The following is an 18,765-nucleotide window of genomic DNA, read 5'->3' as shown; positions in this document are numbered from 1 at the left end:
GCTGAAAACAACGCGATCGATGGTGTTTCGTGTTGAGGAGTCAATTGCCGCTGTGTGTGCGCCCTCTCCTAACGCACAGGCAGATCTGCTCGTCTGCCAGGCCGTGTTCGAGTCAAGCCGATACCTCGTCTACGCCTCCGACTCGCAGTTGGTAATTCTAGCGGAGACGCCTCCCGACTTACCCGCCGACAAGAGCAAACTTAAGTCCAAATTCGAACTGTGGCAGGTCTGGAACGCACAAGACGCTGTCCGATGCGTGCGCTTCAACTCTAGCAAAAAAGCAGCACGTGGTGCGCTGGCATTGTGTATCGATGAGGGCCGTGGTGTTCTACTAATGCCCGCTAGCGCCACATCTAGCAGGGCAGCGGCTATGGCGGAGGTCTCCAGAGCTTCGACACTGGATGACCGCACAGGACCAAGGTTGGCCTCTTTAGCTTCAGGTAGTGATATGATCCCGAGATCCGACTACGTGAAGGCTCATTTATATCTTCATCTGCCTCGATGGGCCGAATCTGTGCGCTGGAAATGTGACGACCGCCTATTAAACCACTTGGAATGGGTGGAAAGTGGAGACGACCTTTTTTTAATTGGAGCTGGAGAAAAGTTGTCCATTTGGAAGCTCGTGGATGACTCGGTACAGGTTTATTTGCAACGCACAGTCACATTATCAGGAGGTGGAGGACCTGGCGTGGACCTGATCCTATCAGTTGAACCGGTTTGTCACTTTGATGTGGCTCCAAGTGGGAGATTCGCCGCTACGGCCGGTAAACATGACAGAATCGTGAAGGTGTGGGATCTGGGGGAGCTATCGCCGCACGAGGGCGCTCCGATGTCGATGTTTCTTGCACATACCCGAGCTCTAGTGTCAATGACGTGGTCGAAGGACGTAAATGTTTACAACGCGCGATCAACTGTAGCTGCGACGACAGGAGCTTGTGAGATGTTGTTCACACTTGATCGAGCAGGTAACATTTCTATTTGGAGGAAAAATGTTGCTCCACACCGTTCCTTTGTGTTGTGGAAGCACTTTTCTGCTGCGGATTTCTGCGTGTCGTCGCTTGATGAGGATGACAGTTTAGAGAGTCGTATCCGAGTATTCGGCTTGGTGAATCACTATTGGTCGCGAGAATCATCCAAGACCGTGTCGTCGATAAATGAAGCGTTATTGAGCGAAAGCACAGTGACGGACGCACTATGTCTATTCCACTACGGCTATGGGTCGCTAAACGAAGCACGTCGGAATGAATTGGTTAGTCAGCGCATGGATAGTATTACTCAAATGAATACTAAGCTATTAGGCGATCGGAGCGGTGCGCTGGCAGATACTTCTGTGGGAGAAGCTATTATTTGTGGAAACGTAGCGTTGGAGAAATCGTTTGTGGTGAATTTACTCTACGGGGTGCTTGATAATGGCGACTTGTGCCTCTATCGTGAAGAGGCAGCTCCCTTCACGGTGCGTTTGATACTTGATGACGCTGCAATGGGAGTGGGTTAAAAAGGTGACTAACTCGTTGTGGCTGCTGGATATGAGAGCAGGGTTCATCTCCTAAGTTGTCGCTTCTTCTCAGTTATAATGGACTTCGCGAACATCTTGTTGACGCACATGTGTACAGTGTCAGCTCGTCTGATTACCAAGGTATCTATTGATTACTTTCTGCGTCTAGTATGGTAGCTGACGTATGCTATTACTACAGATCAAGCCAGTGGCTCAGCAGGATTCTTTGTGGAGGTATTGTTTCAGCAGAAGAAAGCTGAAAGCTGTCTGCATTATGCGAGACTAAAGCTTGAAGTCAAAAGCACTTCTGGGAGAACCCGCAGGGGCTCTATCTCCTATTCAGTTCAGAACTGTGAAGTCTGCGCTGTATGCCGTAGCATGATGAGTGCTATAAAGGAAGGAGATGTCCAACCTGCATCTCTTTCGGTTGCAAACATGACATCAAGGTGTTCCTCAGGCGAGTTGGCCGTGAAGATTGCTATGACAAACATGGGCGGACGACTTAACGTCTTTCTGGCAAGCGGGTCGTTGCGGAGGCTCGACGTCGCTTTTCGCTCGAGAATCGCCGACGCTGTTGGCCCCGTCACACACACAGCTTTGTTCGAAGAGCGGGGAGCACTGTATCTGCTTATCGGTGGGAAGCTGCACGCTGCAATGGTGACTCCTGGTGTCGAGTCAAAGGTTATTGAAAGCTCATCCTCGGTGCCCTTGGAGCATCGAGTTAAGTCCTCGTTTTCGATTGCGGCGCATGATGAGCTGACACTTACAGCATGCTATATGGATGAAAGTAACGATTTCGAAGAGCTGGATGAGTTGATTTCCGTGGGAGTTCCCGAATCTGTTAAGAGCGAGTGGTCAAACAGTTCGTCATTCTTCACGCAACCATCGACGAGCAACCCCACGAAGGATTACAGTATGGTTGTTGGTGCTCATAAAGGAGGAAGAAGACTCACTATTTGGGTTTTCTCGTTCGGCATATCAAGTGTTGGGTCGGGAGCTTCCTCTGTCCAGCTATTTCGAAAAACGACAGTCGACTTACCTGGAACCAGGTTACTGAGTATCGCTAGCGTCCCGCTGGTGAACTTGTTTGCAGTCACATTTGCTAGCTTTGACACGGACTCGCAGCTGACCTTATGGACATTTACCGACCTCGACAACTTACTTGAAGTGAAAGCTGCTCACCGAGTCGACACTGGCGCATTAATGAGAATGGCCAGCCAGGCACAAAGGTCGCACATGGAGTTTCATCTCACTGAAGAACAGTTCGTATTCAAGCATTTCAGCTTCAGCTGGTGCGGACGAGTGGCTATTTTGTTTGAAGGAGGTAAAAGTGAAGCTGACGATAAGATTTGCTTCTTGCCTGCTCTGGAGAGCTCCTCGGAAGGACTTGTAGAGGTCCCACGCAAGCAATTTGGCCAAGTAATGTCGCTGGAGTGGACTCCACCGGTAACGCCAGAGCGGGACTGCGAGCTTCTTTTCTTATCGTCTACAACCATTGGCATGCTGAAGTTCGATTGCACACTGCCAAGAAACAAGTGGAGTATCGCCTGGTCGTCCAGTCGCTTAAGTGTGCGACCCGAAAACATCTCGTCACTGTCAAGTTATCCCTACGGACTCCTCCGTGTCGGATCCAGTGTAGCTCATCTCAACCTACGAGATATTGATGGAGCTGGATCGTCATCACTGTACCTCCCATTTGCATCGTCAGTGAACCCTCGTGGACAGCCCTTCAGCTCTCAGCCACCTTCAAAAGCATTTCCGGCGTACCATCCAATCACGCTGATGTACCTGCTTGCTCGTGGGTCATTTGAGACACTTGAGAGAATTCTTGAGTATGTGAAGGTAAAAATTGTGGAGCACGAAGAAACATGCTATCTACGAATGTCGGACGACTCGGTGCTGCGAAGTCTGCCTTTGCTCTCATTGTCAAAGTTGCTTGGAGACCCTACGTCCACTGGAAGCACGACTGACGAGCGATCGGATGTCTACCTGAGAGGAAAGGGATACAAGGCGAGTGGAAGTGCCAACTGTGGGGCAGTCTCGTCGGCTCCAGCAAGAGCTAGCGATCTATTTGCGATGGACTTTGGGGCGTCTCGTCGATATGGAGCTACTGCAGGTGGTGCGGATCGTGCAGACATGCTGTTTGCTCCTCAAACTTCAGCTTTGGCCGATTCATCCGCCGGTCAAACCACCGAAACATCGACGTCGAAGCTGGAAACGGACGATTTCTCCAAGTTCTTTAGTGAACACAAAGGTTCTTTGACGTTTATGACGCCTCAGGAATCGGAGGGTTTTCTCACGATCGTTGCTGGTATCAAGAAGACCATAAGCTGGGAGCGTGACAGCAGTCGTCAGAAAGACGAAGCTGCTCTTCGTTTTCATGCGTCTTTGTTATGGCCAGTGGATCAACCAGCTAGCGACACAAAGCCCCAACTTCTCGCGCCAGACTCAGATGTACCTGATCAACCTCGCACTGGAGCAACTGCTCCTACGCAACGGCGCCAGGCCAGGGCTGGACTATGCTCGGCACAAGTCGCTTGGGGAGCGCTCAGTGACTTCCAGCCAGAGCTACTTCAGGAATGCTTCCCGACTGGAACAATGAGCTGGAAGGAGATGAAGCATTTGCGATTGCCTTTCTGGCTAAAAAGCTCAGCTAAGCTTGTGCAATTCACAGAGAAGGTGGCACAGGCTGAGTATGCAGCTAACCGAGACCCGTTTGCGGTTGCTGTCTTCTATGTACTCTTAGGCAAAACCACTCTGTTAGCGAGTCTGTTTAAAATGGCTAGCGAGTCTCGAATTTCTGAGCTTCTGAGGAACAACTTTGCAGACTTGCGCTGGAAGAATGCTGCCATCAAAAACGCCTATGTGTTGAAGACGAAGCAGCGCTACGAGCTGTCGGCGGCGTTCTTTTTACTTGGCGGCAAAGTTACGGAAGCAGTCTCGGTGGCTGAGCAGGCTGATGAGACCCTTGTTTTGTCGTTTTTAATCGCTCGGATTGCGGAAAGATGGGACCTCGGAGGCCAGGATAACTCATCGAGCAGCTCTGGTGCGGCAGATTTCTCACAAGCATCTTTTATGGGTCTTAGTACGAGCCTTCGGGGACTGGCTGACCAGTTGGGAACGAATTCGGGAACGGTGGACAGCGAATCGTCAGAATCTAAGAATGTGTGTATCGACTTCCTTAGCACCACCGTCTGGACAAAGGCTTCTGAATGTGGAGATGTGTACATGTGCTTCCTAGTGAAGTATTCCCTGGGGGAGACCAGCACCGCCATCGATATCTTGATGACACCACCGATGTTTGAGATGCGAAGCATGTTTGATACCTCGAAGAACGCGGTTGTCGATTCATCCAGTACGTACTGGTCAGCATTCGGGAAAAGTCTTCTTGGCGCCTGCGATCTACTGCGCTTTCTTCGAAAGACTATTGTGCCGATGAAGCTCGCGTTGAAGGAGAAAATTATAAGGCTGAACACTTCCGCCGTGCTTCGTATGCAAGATGCGGGTCTTGGAATTCCAGCGCTCATTCACCAGCGTGACGTCGCTTCCTTCGTGCAAGATTTCCGTCGAGAACGCGCTACAAGCTCCGCTGCAACGGCATTTTTAGCTTGTCGTCAGCGCATCTTGGTGGCAGCCATCGGAAATCAAGTGGACTTCCTGTATGCCACGTTCTTGAAGTCAATGCGCGAAGCAATGACAACTCCTGCCAGCTTAGCGCCCAGTACACGATTTGATCTCGAAGAGCGACTGAACGAAGAGATTCAATGCATTGTACGCCATGGAGGTGATTATGCTTTACCAGGGGTACCAGAAACGAGCAAAGAGAGCTTGGAACACAGGGTTCAGACCGCTGTAGTGGACTCGCTGGTTCACTCTGGTCGTCTTGCTGCATTGGATTTCTTGGTCTCTGGGTGGAGTCGTTCTGAGGGTTCATCACCAAAATTTGCCTTTACTAGTCCGCTGCCTCGTTTTATTGAAGTCATCACGGAGGGAGTCGCTACGGTAGCGTCGGGAGATCTCATCTCTGCTGCCGCGGACTCTTTACACACCCGGAAAGTGGATCAAACGTGCTCAAACTTGTTAGCTATGGCGACGCGTCTGCTGCTTTGGCTGCAGTATTATTATCTGAAGCCAGCGAAGCAAAGAGCGACGCTACCGAACCGCGAATTTGTACGCGTAGCAGTTGCAGCGGTCCACAGCGTCATCTGCATCTGCTGTCGCTATCTGAAGAACGCGTGTTGTCTGTACCGTGTGCTTCGTCTCATCTTCCCACACAAGGACGGATTGTCTTCCAGCTCTGAGGGGATGCTGAATGATATTGCCGGCGGGAATTTATGTGTAACTTGCACTTCTCTTCGCCGCCCAAGCACGACCCCCACTTCCACTCTAGGAGCGTCATCGCTCCAGCAAGACATTCCAGTGCTGTACCAGGCCGTGTGTATGCTACAGACGGAGCTGGATGAGTTTACGGCTGCAGTGAAGACGAACAGACTCCATCACCCGATACCAACACGCGATTTTGAGCCCCCACTCTTCTCGTATTGTTCGTACTGGGGCTTGGTTCTCATGATGGCCGCCGACGCCATGCCAGCTCACATCTCTAGAATTGCGGGGCAAGACGTCATCGCCACCGCAGAGCTGTCCAAGAAACTAGTTGAAGCTTGGAAAAGCTATAGCAACCGACTCGCTGCATTTGCCTTGAAGCATCTGCTGTGCGACTTGGCTAGCTTTTTCTTCAGTCCGTTCTCGTTTTCGCACGGGACGTCAAGCCCAGCTTCCCAAAGTTCGCCTCGAGGGCCAGCCTCTCCAAGTCGTAGTGGTGCTGCGAGTAGCCCTCGCGCATTCCTCGTCGACGGTCCGGGATCTCCTCCATCGCCACAACGAGTGAACAGAAGACAATTGCTGAAATGTGAATGCGAGAGTTGTCCATGGCTTCTCCTCGTGGAGCTTTTCACCGACAAGAACGAGCTTCTGCTTCGCTTGAATGCACAACTAGAGTGTTGTAGTGAGAAAATTGACGAGGCAGTTCGGTGGGGACGACTGCCAGAGCCTGCTTCACGGAAATCCGCCTTAACCCGCTCGCAGAAGCTGCTTCTATCGACTGTCGCTGAAAGTGCGTCGACGTTTTCGCGCGCCACTAACCTGACAGACCAGCTTAAGCGACGAATGGCGTCCATGCCCACGGCAGCGGCTGTGCACGTGCAGTGCGTGTATCGCAGCGAGACCAACATCAAAGCGATGTGCTTTAACCGTGCCGCTGGTGAAGACGCGGAAGTGAGTGTGTGCAGCAGTAAAGGCATCTTCCGTGCTAGCTGTATGGACTACGCCGACGGCAGTCGATTCCAGTTCAAGGGCATGTACGCGTCACCACAAACGTCATTTTTCTCTACTGACGTGTCGCTGTCGTCTCCTGTGAAGAGAAGACAAGCTTCGGATGCTTTGAACAGTGGCAACTTTTCTCCGTCGAATAGTCTGGCCACTCGTAACATTGGACCTCCATCACCTCTACGAAACCCAGCGCATCTACTATCCTCCCCGTTGGACCCCAAGATGGCGAGTTTTAAGCCTACTGCAGTAGCTTCTCATCCGTTCTTGCCACTGTTTGTGTCGGGGAATCACAAAGGCCGTGTGCATTTGTGGTCCTACGACCGTCTCAGCGCAATTTGCGCGTTTCAAACCAAGGATATTGTGACGGTACGTGGTAATTTTGCTCATAGTATCTCTCGAAAGTGTCTAATATACTCCTGTACAGCCGTTTCCATCCAGTCCGTCGATGTTATCCGGTTGGCGAAGTGTGAAGGCGCTAGAATTCGACAATCTCGGCCAGCAGGTTCGCATTGCCTTTCAACGACAGTTTGAGGTTCAACTATAACTTCTTCTGTGCATTTATAACTGCAGCTTGGCGCAGTGGATGCCATGGGGCATTTGTTCATGTGGAAGTTTTCTGAGCTAGATCGAGCTCCATATTACCGCGAGATCGTGGTAAGTAGACTGTTATCGTTGGTACCAATGATGATTTTTACAAACGCGTTTTGGTACGTTTAGTGTCATGATAAGGGCGCCAAGGGACTGGTATTCCTCAACTCAAGCAGCACCCTCGCCACCGTTGGAACTTCATCCGAGTACGCTGTCAAGTGACCACTATGTTCAAGATACCTTCAGAGCTAATCGTGGCGTATCTTGTGTATACAGGAAGAGAAATGTGTGCGTGTGGGATACTCTGCTGCCGACTTCCAAGGCTCTTGTATCGACCCCAGCCTGTCACCCAGCAGGCGCCACCTCAGTCGCGTTTTCGTCGACGCACCAATTGCTCATTACGGGAGGTGCAGGGGGCGCGTTGAGCATTTTCGACATGAGACAGCGTCGAGTTTTGCACACGATCTCAAACGCACATGAGACTCCGATTAAGACGATCGTAATGCATCCAAGCGGAGACTGTGTGCTGTCCGGGTCAGCCAGTGGTGACGTCAAGATCTGGTCCTTGCCGATATTCCGGGAGGTCGCTTTTTTAAGCAAGGTACACCTCAAGCCTTCGTTCCTGGGCGACGCGGCCACGAACTTCCTTAGCGATGCGGCGTCCAATGTGGCAATTAACGTGGTACGTTCGTAGTAGCCTTCATTCGTCGTCGAATTTATCGTGCTGAAATACTGTTCCTGTGTTTGCTGATAGACAAATTCTTCGTGGGGAGTGACCGATGCTGTCGCCACGAAAGACGCATTTTATACGAGCGGCACGGATGGGTCCATCCAGCGTCTCAAAGTGCCTTCATTGGGGACGCGTCTCTAATTTTCGTCAACGTTTGCACAAATCCGCACTCGAACGCTATCAATACATGTTCGGTTTAAAGAGTCTCCTAGCAAGAGTCGCGATCCTTGGAAAGTGAACGGACACTGGCCAGGCATTCAAGAGATATGGGACCAAAGAAGCCATTGCCAGGAGCGTCTGTGAAGAAGAAACCCAAGGATCATTCGAAGAGCGCTGCGGTACCGAATGGAGATGGTCATGACAAGGATTCACGAGGTAGCGGCGCAGGAGGCGGTGCAGGTGCAGGAGGTGCTGGGAGTGGAGCAGCGGACGGGTCTCTTTCAGGTGCCGGACAGGAAAACGACGAGATGGATGCATATCACGAACCAGTGAGTTCCTGCCATAGCTGGGATGTCGTTGCCGAGTATCTAAGCTGATGATTGTTGTGACTATCAGGTGAAGAGAGTCGTCATCCCTGATAACCAACTGAAGTTGTCATCACAGGAGCTGAACGAGGAATTCTCACGCGTGCTGACGGCGAACGACCCGAACGTGCCTAACAATATTACTAAGTACAACTACAAGGAGCGGACATACAAAGTGGACCCGCCTGGCCCAGGGGACCATCTGTACGTTCACTTATGCTGCGATGGAAGTATGATACACAAGGAGTCGGAAGATGCCAAGACGCAAGCTGCTTTCGATCAAAAGTGCGCAGAGGAAGAGAAAGAAGCGCGGGAGCTAAGTATCAGACTGGCGAAAGAGGAAGCAGAGGCTAAAGGAGAGAAGATTGACGAAGCAGCGTTGCAATTCGAGTCAGGAAAGAATCAGTTCAATTACAGCGAGCGTGCGGCGCAGACATACACGAATCCATTGCGAAAACGTGCGGTGGAGACGGAACCCCCGCCGGTAGTGAGCTTTATGGCCACGGTAACACAATGGGAGATCTACGACACGTTCATGGACGCCTACGAGCAGCATCAGCGTGAGCAGCTCCAGCTTCAAAAGGTAGCACAAAAGAAAGACAAGGACGAGAAGGACGGCGCAGGTGCAGCAGCAGGAGGTGCGGAGCTATTGGCAGCAGCACCGACAGCAGCAGCGGGAGGTGGTGGCGCAAGTGGTGGAGGTAAAGGAAAAGGCGATGACATGGTGCACTCAGCAGCGATGGGTAAGACCCTCCGCATCATCGAGCGCATGGTGAACCAGAACGCTGACGACGAGATTTTCCACGACTTCAAGTATTGGGAGGACGCAAGCGACCAGTTCCGCGAAGGAGAAGGCTCCCTGCTGCCGTTGTGGCGTTTCTCTAGTGATCGAGCTAAGAAGAAACAAGTGACTGCAGTTTGCTGGAACCCTCGCTTCGGCGATCTGTTCGCTATTGGCTTTGGATCGTACGATTTCCTCAAACAAGGCAGTGGCGTAGTGTGCTGCTACTCGCTCAAGAACGCATCCCATCCTGAGTTTACATTCACAACGGAATCGGGTGTCATGTGTCTAGACTTCCACCCTCAACATGCTGCATTGCTAGCTGTGGGGTGTTATGATGGCACGGTGCTTGTGTACGATGTGCGCAGCAAAACGAACCGTCCCATTTACGTGGCTACCATTAAGACGGGTAAACACACGGACCCGGTTTGGCAAGTGAATTGGCAAGAGGAAGATCTCGCGAAGGAGCTGAACTTCTACTCGATCTCATCGGACGGTCGAGTAGCCAATTGGATATTGAGCAAGAATGAACTCAAGATGGAGCCTGTAATGCAGCTCAAGCTAGTCGCAGCGGCCAAGGACGATCCTGAAGAAGCGTCCTTATCTGGTCTTGCAGGTGGATGTTGTTTTGACTTTAACCGCTTCAGTGAGCACCTTTTCATTGTCGGTACGGAGGAAGGCAAGCTTCACAAGTGCTCGAAAGCGTACTCTGGACAGTATCTCGAGACGTATGCAGGGCACCACATGGCAGTGTATGCTGTGCGCTGGAATCCCTTCCACGAGCGAGCATTCCTGTCTTGTAGCGCCGATTGGACCGTGAAGCTATGGGATCATAATCTACCGGAGCCTATCATGTCTTTTGACCTGGGAAATGCTGTTGGCGACGTGGCGTGGGCTCCGTACTCGTCTACCGTGTTCGCTGCAGTTACAAGCGACGGAAAAGTACACGTGTTCGACTTGGCGGAGAACAAGAACGAGCCTCTGTGTGAGCAGAAGGTTGTAAAGCGAGCCAAGCTCACACACTTGGCCTTCAACTCGCAGGACCCCATTGTGCTTGTTGGAGACGACCGCGGCGGTGTGAATTCACTGAAGCTTTCGCCCAATTTGCGCAAGATCGTTGGGTCCGGAGAAGAGGATGGTGGACCTGCTACTAATGGAACTCCGGCAGGGGGCGAGGCAGGCGTTAGTACAACCGCCGAGCTGCGAAACGTCAAGGCGCGGTTCAAGAAAGAGTTCGAGAAGATTGACAAGCTGTTGAGCGCAAATGATAACAAGGTAGAGCGGTAAGAAGTAGACCTGAGCATTGTGGCGTAAATGCACCACTCAAACAACACTTACCTGTCACATTGGACAGTGAAGATCTCTCCCTATTTGCCTATTTCATCTAGAAAACCTGTAGATAGCTTCGTGCTATCACTTTGACTCCGTTGCAGTTATTGCAGTCTTGTCTGACGCGGTCTTAGTGTGGTGCTTGAATCGCAGGTAAGCATGGTCGTCTCCCGTGCGATCGCGAACACAGCGATCCAGTCGCGGGACATGCAGACTCAGCACATCATCCAAAAACGTCTTGTGCGAAGCATCAACAGCGGTGAACTCTTCGAGCGGTGTGGATGACAGCGCGAGCTCCAGACCTGGCTGTACAGCATTCCACTGTGTCATGATTTCATCGTGTGCACGGTCAGATTTACACAGGAATGGGCCGTACACCCGTTGGAACGTGACAGGCAACCACTGCAGCACACTTTCACGCTTAAACTCGAGGTTGAGCACTGACGCCTTCCACAACGCGAGGTTCGAAGCACACGACGAGAGAACAATCTTGAAGAACGTACTGACCTTGAAAAGTGAGTGCGAGCGCGCCACTTGCTTGGACCAGTTCGTCTCCCACGTATTGCTGGAGCCAGCTGTCTTAACGGAGGATGTACTCGACGATGCAGGTGAAGACGATGAGGATGATGAAAGCGTCAGCTCCTCAGCTGTCAACGGTTCCAAGGGGGCTCTTGAACCCACCGTGCGGATCAAATAGAACGCCGTAAAGCCCACGCCCGCGACAATACCGGCAATTTGCGCTCGCTTCCAGAACGTGCGTAGGTCAAGATACTCCTGCTTACAAGCTTCAACCAGCGTCATGTGCATCTTGAGTCTCAACGCTGTGGCCTTGAGCAGATTTAATATATTGTCCGTCGCACGATCAGGCGCCCGCTTTACTTCACGAATCACTTCTCCGCGGATCCCATCGAACTCATGTTCCAGCATCTTGGGCACGTTAAAGTGTGACTGTCCATTGCCCTGAGCTGGATGGGACTCCTGCTTCTCCTGCGGGACGTACATGGTGTAAATAAACGGCAAGTCTTTGCGTCCGATGACTTTGCTCAAGTTCCAGCACAGCGCTCCGTACGCGCGTGCGAAGTCGTGCACCGTCTGGAAGTCGTCCACCTTGTTGAGAATCAGTAAAACCTTGCTGCTCATGCCCTGCAGCGAATTTGTGAGCACGTCCAGTGTTTCGAACGTCGTGCCGGGTTTGTCCGGGTCGAACATGACGAGAATTACGTCCGCGCGGTCCGCGAACCACTGCACGACACGCTTAAAATCGTACCCGCGGTCTTCATCCGTGCGGTCCAGCGACGTGCCGGGCGGATCGATCATACCAGGCGAGTCTACGATCATCAGACCACCCTCGTCGAGTAGCGGGCTACCAGCTACTACCTTGAGCTCCACCTGGGACACGAACTCGCGGCCGAAGAGCCGCTGCACGTCTCCGAAGCCGAACTGCGCGTGCCGTACGAGCGCCGCGCCGTCAAGTCGCTCATCTCTAGCACCACCTGCTAGCACCGTGAAGGTACAGTCCGTAGGCGCGCGGCCAGTCTTCTGCACGCTCTGTCCCAGCATGTGGTTGATGAAAGTACTCTTGCCAGAGGAATGATTGCCAAGAACCAGCACCATGGGCACGTTCACAGGCGCGAAGGAAGGGAAACGCATATGCGAGCGCAGCGCCTCCAGACGAGAGTACAGCATCCCCACCTCGCTTTGAATCATGCGATTCACCTCTCCAGCCACGCGAACCTCACGCGCACCATCGCGACTTGAGTCCATGTTCGAGTCGTCCAATTCAACAACGTATACATGGTTTTCAACCATTCTCGGTTTCCGGCGCTACGTATACAGTTTATGTATCGTTTATGTGGTTGGCATCGATCACCAACCAATAGAGCGGACACCAGTTGCCAAGAGCTTCGAGGTTGCAGTCCAGCGTCCCTGTGCGTACATCGACCTGTCAATATGAAGCGACGTGTTGCAATTAAGCGCGGAACAACGACCCAACCGCAGCGCAAGAAGCGCGCTTTGGGCGACGACGCCTTCGACTGGGGAAAGGGCGACTCGAACGACGTGATCGCGTCGGACAGCGAGGCCAGTGCACAGGCCAGCGATGCCAGTGAGGACGAGAGCGAGGAGGAGCAGAAGGAAACAGCGCAGGAGAAGCGTTTGCGACTGGCTAAGGAGTACTTGGGAAAAATCACGGCGCAGGAGGCTGGCACCGACGATGAAGACGATGAGGGTGATGGCGTGGAGGAGCGCGTGGGTGCGCGACTGCAACAGGACGCGCTGGAAGCGATGGGAAAGCTTTTTAAGAAGGTGGCGGCAGATTACTCGGAGTTTGAGTTTGATGCAGACTCTACGAAGTTCCTGAAGGGCCACCGCCTGCCTGTGACCAGCCTCTGTCTGCTGGAGGACGGCAAGACAGCTTTCTCGGCCGCCAAGGACGGGTCGCTACTGCGATGGGACCTCGCTCAGCAGAAGAAGACTAAGCTAACGTTGCCCAAGGACGATGTAGCTGCCGAGAAGGCCACGACGGACAAAGGTCGCTGCGTTTTGGCGCTGGCCGCTAGCTCGGACGGCAAGTTCCTAGCCAGCGGTGGCCGTGACAAGCTCGTACGTGTGTGGGACGTGGAGAAGGGCGAACTGCAGGAGAGTTTCGCGGGACACCGTGACGCTGTGTCTGCTCTGGCCTTCCGTCTGCGCTCGCACTCGCTATTCTCAGGATCTCTCGACCGCTCCATTAAGCACTGGAACCTCACAGAGATGGGATACGTCGAGACGCTGTTCGGTCATCAGAGCGAGGTGAACGGACTCGACAGTCTGTACAAGGAACGCGTGGTGAGCTGTGGTCGTGACCGTAGTGTGCGTATGTGGAAGATCCCGGAAGAAACACAACTGGTGTTCTACGGCAACTCGGGCTCCATGGACTGCGTCAAGATGGTCACGGACGAGTACTACGTCACGGGTGGAGACGACGGCTCTCTCTCGCTTTGGTTCAACGGCCGTAAGAAGCCTGTCTGTGTTATCCCGAACGCTCACGACGGCAAATGGATTAGCAGTGTGGCGGTCATGCCGCGAACGGACCTCGTTGCGTCCGGATCTAGTGATGGTCAGATTCGGTTGTGGCAAGCTGATCTACAGGGACGCAGTCTGACTCCAGTGGCTTCGATGCCATTGGAGGGCTTTGTGAACGCGCTGTGCTTTGACGCGAAGGCTCGTTTTTTGCTTGCCGGTGTGGGTCAGGAACACCGCTTGGGACGATGGGAGAAGCTGAAGGTCAAGAACGGCATTGCGATCATTGCTTTGCCCAGCATAGACGGTGAACAGGAAGAGGGCGACGACGAAGAAGAGGAGGCGGAGAGCGAGGACGAGTCTTAAGAGTGCGCTGATATCTTTTACTTCACAATAGCATCATCCATGTCTTAGAAACTTCCGCGAGGCTTTTTGACGACCATTTCGATACATTGCGAGTGTGTGGCTAATATGTGGTGATTTCATTGATAGCAGGGTACTACGATTGAATAAGCTAAGCTACAAGTTACATCCTAACCAAAGCGAATCGATGACACGCCACCAGGAGGGGCGTGGATACGTGTGATGCGACGATCAGTCAGCACATTGCCTGAGTTTTGGTTGGAGCCGCAAGCGTATTGGTTCGAGGAAGCTCCTGCACGTGCTGCGGGCTGAGCTTGCTGAGATGAAGGTTGGTTAAAGTTGCTGGGGGCATCGTTGTAGCCTCCGCGGCGATTGTCCTTCGTGTACGGGTTGGTCAGTTCAGGGCTTTCCACCTTTCGACGGACTGACTGTCGTTCGTGACCAGCGAATGGACTTGAGCCATCACCGCCGCCAAAGATCAAAGACCCCACTGAAGAACCTCCTCCTGGTGGTGCGTGCAGGCGAGTGCTGGGCTTGTCCCGCAGGAAGTTGTCGACGTTCTGGGTCACCTGATAGCCTGATCGAGCCATAGTATTCAAGTGAACGAGGAGGCTGGGAGGGGAACAGGAAGTGGCAAGTTGAGGAGTGAGCTGTTGAATCAACGCCCCTAGCAGTCTTGTCGAAATAGAACTGCGATCAAGAGCTCTAACAGCAGGCCTGGAAATAGCGTGCCGGACTCCTAGCTGATCGGTCCGCTGAAAGAGTCTGGTATCTTTGTCGCTGGAGTGTAGCGCCACCCACCACACAACACCAGAATAGCCAAACTCAATCCTACGACATCGAGACGAAACAGTGAAGTCGAAAGCAAACCGCTGAATTGACCTCAACAAACAGCGCGCAGAGCTACAGTATAACAACGCTGGAGATACTAGCAAAAGCGGTCTGCGCACAGAGCGTGGGCTCCAACTTCGTCATACTCACGCTTGGATACCCACAACTGCTGGAACGAGCCTAATGATGCCAAGATAGAACCGCCGATGAAGACGCTGAATTGTCGCTCGATCTTCGTAACAGTCGTGAAGCGCACCTTGAATGTACTGGGCACCATACGTGTGAGTTCCGCGTGCAAACGCTCGGTGATGCCTGGCGTGAGACTACCTCCTCCACACAGGATGATATTGGTCAGCAAATCTCGTCGTAGGTCAGCATCGCACAGCTGCACCGCATCGTACAACATCGTATGCAGACCCTTTGCTACTACCTTGGCCGCTGCTGCAGCGTGCTGCTCGTTCTTGACCACAGCACCACCAAAGTTCTTAGGATGGAGCAAAAACTCAGGAACTTCATACCGCTCTTTGCCCAACACAATGGTCTGTCCATCTGGCAGTTCATACTGCTGCTCTGTAATCTCCAACGGCTCCGGTTCCGGCGACGACGCTTGTCCAGGCGAGTCTCTGAGCTGCCCCTCGAGTGCTGTTTCCGACGTAATACATGTAGTCTCTCGCATGTCCCTAAACAAATCTGCTCTTGCAAACTTGAGATAGCTGGATGGCATCGCCGGCGGCGTCGTAAGCTCCTCAGACAACGGAATGGTCTCCAATGCTCCTGTCTGTGGGTTCAGTTTCCTTGTAAAAGTCCCCCGTGGCCTCACTGTGACTGATTTTGGCTTTTGCGTGGACATTAAGTGCTCCAAATACTCAGACAACTGATTACATCCCACTGGCGAGTACTGTGCCGGTCGCTCCAGCGCGTATCCATCGTATACAGGCACGACACGAGACGCTCCAGCGCCAATTTCAGCCACTAAAGCGAGGGATCGCCCGAAAGCAAACGCGTCCAGCACCGCGTCCTTAGCCATGTAGAAGGCTGGCACCTGGAAGGTTTCAAACATCATCTCCAAGTACTTCTCACCGTCCCGAGACGCCGCGTTGTGCAGTGCGTCGTTGGCAAAGCAAGAAGCTGCTGATGTGATGACTGGATGGATCTTGGCGTCCACGTGGAGGCGATCGAATGCATGGCTCCAGACCTTCTCTAATGCGTCCCAGTTGGCCACTGCACACGCCTCAATAGGCCGCACAACCTCTAGATCGTGTCGGTGCCACATGTCTCCGAGCACAGCGGACGTTGCAGGCGCGTCCTTGGCATCCTTAGGAGGTGGCGGCCGGCGACCTACTATGCTGGGAAGCACCAGCTGCGGCGTATCCTCTCCTGCCAATCCGAACTTGCTCAGCCCCGTGCCGACATCCCCAACAACAGCTTCCACATCGTCGCCGCAGTACATGTCGTCGAGGAGATTATCGCAGTTCCTACTAGATCATTGGCCAAAACTGATTTCTGAAATCATGAGCTGTATCATAGCCAACAACAAACTGCTCCTCACCTTACCTCACGTTTTACCTCGTTTTATACGTTATTGAAGGTAAATTGATAAATTATGGGAGAAAACAAAAAATGGTTATAGCAGGGTATAGCACTTAAAAGCGTTCTAATTTAAGAAAAATAGTACGATTCCGTTTTTTCCAAGGATCAGCCCCCTCATTGGATCAAGCTCCAAACACGGCGAACAAGACACCTACACTAACGATGGCGGAGGAGAGCAAGCTGGACTTTTCATGGCTTCCCCAGGGAACGGAAGCGCTAGCTGATGGCGAGTACGATGTGATCGTACTGGGAACGGGCCTGAAGGAATGCATCCTCAGTGGATTGCTGGCTGTGAATGGGAAGAAGGTGCTCGTGGTGGATCGCAACCCGTACTACGGCGGTGAGTGCGCGTCTCCCAACCTCACGAACCTGTACAAGAAGTTTAAGCCCGACCAGGAGCCACGCACCGATCTGGGCGCCGACCGCGACTACAACGTGGATCTTGTGCCCAAGTTCATCATGGCCTGCGGTAAACTCGTCAAGATGCTGCTGCACACCAAGGTGACGCGTTATCTCGAGTTCAAGAACGTGGACGGTAGCTACGTTGTCAAGGGTGGACGTACCTACAAGGTTCCTGCCACGGGCGAGGAGGCACTGCGCTCGTCGCTTATGGGGATGTTCGAGAAGCGAAAGTTCCGCAAGCTCATAATGTACATCTACAACTACGAGGAGAACGATCCCACGACGTACGAGGGCATGGATCTGTTCACTCAGCCCATGAGTGAGCTCTTCGAGAAATACGGTGTGGACGCCAACACGCAGAGCTTCATGGGTCACGCTATGGCCCTCATGCGCGACGAGTCGTACCACAAGCGCCCCGCCATTGAGACGGTGCGCGCCATCAAGTTGTACGCGTACTCGCTGGAGCGCTACGGCAAGTCCCCGTACATCTACCCTCTGTACGGTCTGGGCGGCTTGCCCGAGAGCTTCTCGCGTCTCTGTGCTATCAACGGCGGCACGTTCATGCTCAACCGAGGAGTGGATGAGATCTTGTCCGACAAGGACGGCCAGGCTTGGGGTATTAAGTGCGACAACGAAGTGGCCAAGGCCAAGCTGGTGATTGGAGACCCGTCGTACTTCCCCGAGCAGAAGGTGCGCAAGACTGGCGTGGCTGTGCGCTCCATCTTCATTCTGAACCACCCGGTCCCCAACTCGAACGACGCCGAGTCACTGCAGATCATTATTCCTGCCGCCCAAGCCAACCGCAACAACGACATCTACGTTGCTGTGGTGTCGTCTACCCACTGCGTCGCACCGCAGGGCATTTATATCGCCATTGTGAGTACGCTGGCCGAGACGTCGGTGCCCCTGCAGGAGTTGGAGCCTGGTGTTAAGCTTTTGGGCCCGTACCTGGAGCGCTTCGACGCCATCACGGACATGTTCGAGCCCGTATCGGACGGCAAGGAGGATAACTGCTTCATCAGTTCTTCGTACGACCCCACGAGCCACTTCGAGACCACGTCGGAGGACGTGCTGGACTTGTACAAGCGCATCACAGGCGAAGATCTCGACATGAACATCAACGCCGACTCGACCGATGTGGATCAGTGAAAGACAGAGCTGAGTGAACAGGAGGTTGGGTGGGAAGCGAGAGCTGTGTAGTTGCACGCAACAAATCGATATATCAACCAAGCTGCTTGGGTTTCTTTCGTCTTTGAGATCGATGATTTTTTTTTTATCTTTTTCGATGCTGCATTTCATACTCATTTTAAATGGCTACATGCAAGTAGCTCCTCATGTTTCAATAATGAAGTCAAGTCATTCCTTGTGGAAGTTTCATTTTTGCCGTTTCCCTGTCAAAATCCTCGGAAAGCGGGAAAAACGCAGCCATGGACTCGGACTATCAGGCAGGCAGCGGTCGTGTGCTGAGCCACTTCGCCAGCATGGCGACACCTGATGGGAAGATCAGTGACTGGCAGCGCCGCTCGATTGGCGTGCGGCGCTCCTCTGACTCCTCATCAGCGACCAGCGCGTCGGGTCCGCGCTCTGTGCCGCGAACAAGCCAGCGGCCGGTCAAAGTTTTCGACGACTTTGTGCTGGACAACCAGACGGAGAGCAGTGACCGCAGCAGCGAGCTGAGTGCCGAGCCGATCGAGCCCAAATTGTACACCATGAGCTCGCCGCCGCATCACAGCCCTAAGAAGCCGAGGAAGGAGCCCACACGTCCTATGACGCTCCAGAGCTCCAGTACAGGACCGGCTGGGAG

The 18,765-nt window shown here is 53.0% G+C and overlaps 7 protein-coding genes across 7 annotated transcripts; 4 read left to right on the top strand and 3 right to left on the bottom strand.

Annotated features, from left to right (window-relative positions):
- Positions 1-19: 19 nt before the first annotated feature.
- On the top strand, positions 20-8,282 carry PITG_03879 (uncharacterized protein; the record flags this gene model as incomplete). The annotated part of the gene is made up of 16 exons (XM_002906872.1): positions 20-151; positions 206-1,453; positions 1,537-1,636; positions 1,701-1,880; positions 1,953-2,152; positions 2,222-3,509; positions 3,555-3,895; positions 4,001-4,580; positions 4,650-4,794; positions 4,852-6,891; positions 6,967-7,183; positions 7,248-7,325; positions 7,394-7,477; positions 7,541-7,617; positions 7,688-8,093; positions 8,166-8,282. The coding sequence occupies 16 exons, from the start codon at positions 20-22 to the stop codon at positions 8,280-8,282; spliced, it is 7,233 nt and encodes a 2,410-aa protein (XP_002906918.1).
- Positions 8,283-8,407: 125 nt separating this feature from the next.
- PITG_03878 (dynein intermediate chain 2) lies at positions 8,408-10,733 on the top strand (the record flags this gene model as incomplete). Its single annotated transcript, XM_002906871.1, has 2 exons — positions 8,408-8,629; positions 8,697-10,733. 2 exons carry the CDS (start codon positions 8,408-8,410, stop codon positions 10,731-10,733), a joined length of 2,259 nt encoding a protein of 752 aa, XP_002906917.1.
- Positions 10,734-10,859: 126 nt separating this feature from the next.
- PITG_03877 (uncharacterized protein) lies at positions 10,860-12,539 on the bottom strand (the record flags this gene model as incomplete). The annotated part of the gene is made up of 1 exon (XM_002906870.1): positions 10,860-12,539. One exon carries the CDS (start codon positions 12,537-12,539, stop codon positions 10,860-10,862), a length of 1,680 nt encoding a protein of 559 aa, XP_002906916.1.
- Positions 12,540-12,725: 186 nt separating this feature from the next.
- Positions 12,726-14,141, top strand: PITG_03876 (U3 small nucleolar RNA-interacting protein, putative; the record flags this gene model as incomplete). Its single annotated transcript, XM_002906869.1, has 1 exon — positions 12,726-14,141. One exon carries the CDS (start codon positions 12,726-12,728, stop codon positions 14,139-14,141), a length of 1,416 nt encoding a protein of 471 aa, XP_002906915.1.
- A 101-nt stretch (positions 14,142-14,242) lies between these two features.
- Positions 14,243-14,769, bottom strand: PITG_03875 (sporangia induced hypothetical protein; the record flags this gene model as incomplete). The annotated part of the gene is made up of 1 exon (XM_002906868.1): positions 14,243-14,769. The coding sequence occupies one exon, from the start codon at positions 14,726-14,728 to the stop codon at positions 14,309-14,311; it is 420 nt and encodes a 139-aa protein (XP_002906914.1).
- Positions 14,770-15,066: 297 nt separating this feature from the next.
- Positions 15,067-16,451, bottom strand: PITG_03874 (actin-like protein; the record flags this gene model as incomplete). The annotated part of the gene is made up of 1 exon (XM_002906867.1): positions 15,067-16,451. One exon carries the CDS (start codon positions 16,417-16,419, stop codon positions 15,067-15,069), a length of 1,353 nt encoding a protein of 450 aa, XP_002906913.1.
- Positions 16,452-16,678: 227 nt separating this feature from the next.
- On the top strand, positions 16,679-18,208 carry PITG_03873 (rab GDP dissociation inhibitor alpha; the record flags this gene model as incomplete). Its single annotated transcript, XM_002906866.1, has 1 exon — positions 16,679-18,208. One exon carries the CDS (start codon positions 16,722-16,724, stop codon positions 18,108-18,110), a length of 1,389 nt encoding a protein of 462 aa, XP_002906912.1.
- Between the last annotated feature and the right edge of the window lie 557 nt (positions 18,209-18,765).

This window comes from Phytophthora infestans, genomic scaffold, assembly GCF_000142945.1.
Source record: "Phytophthora infestans T30-4 supercont1.4 genomic scaffold, whole genome shotgun sequence".
Lineage (NCBI taxonomy): Eukaryota > Oomycota > Peronosporomycetes > Peronosporales > Peronosporaceae > Phytophthora > Phytophthora infestans.
Note: the sequence above shows the minus strand (reverse complement) of the source record. Positions and strands in the feature narration are given on the sequence as shown.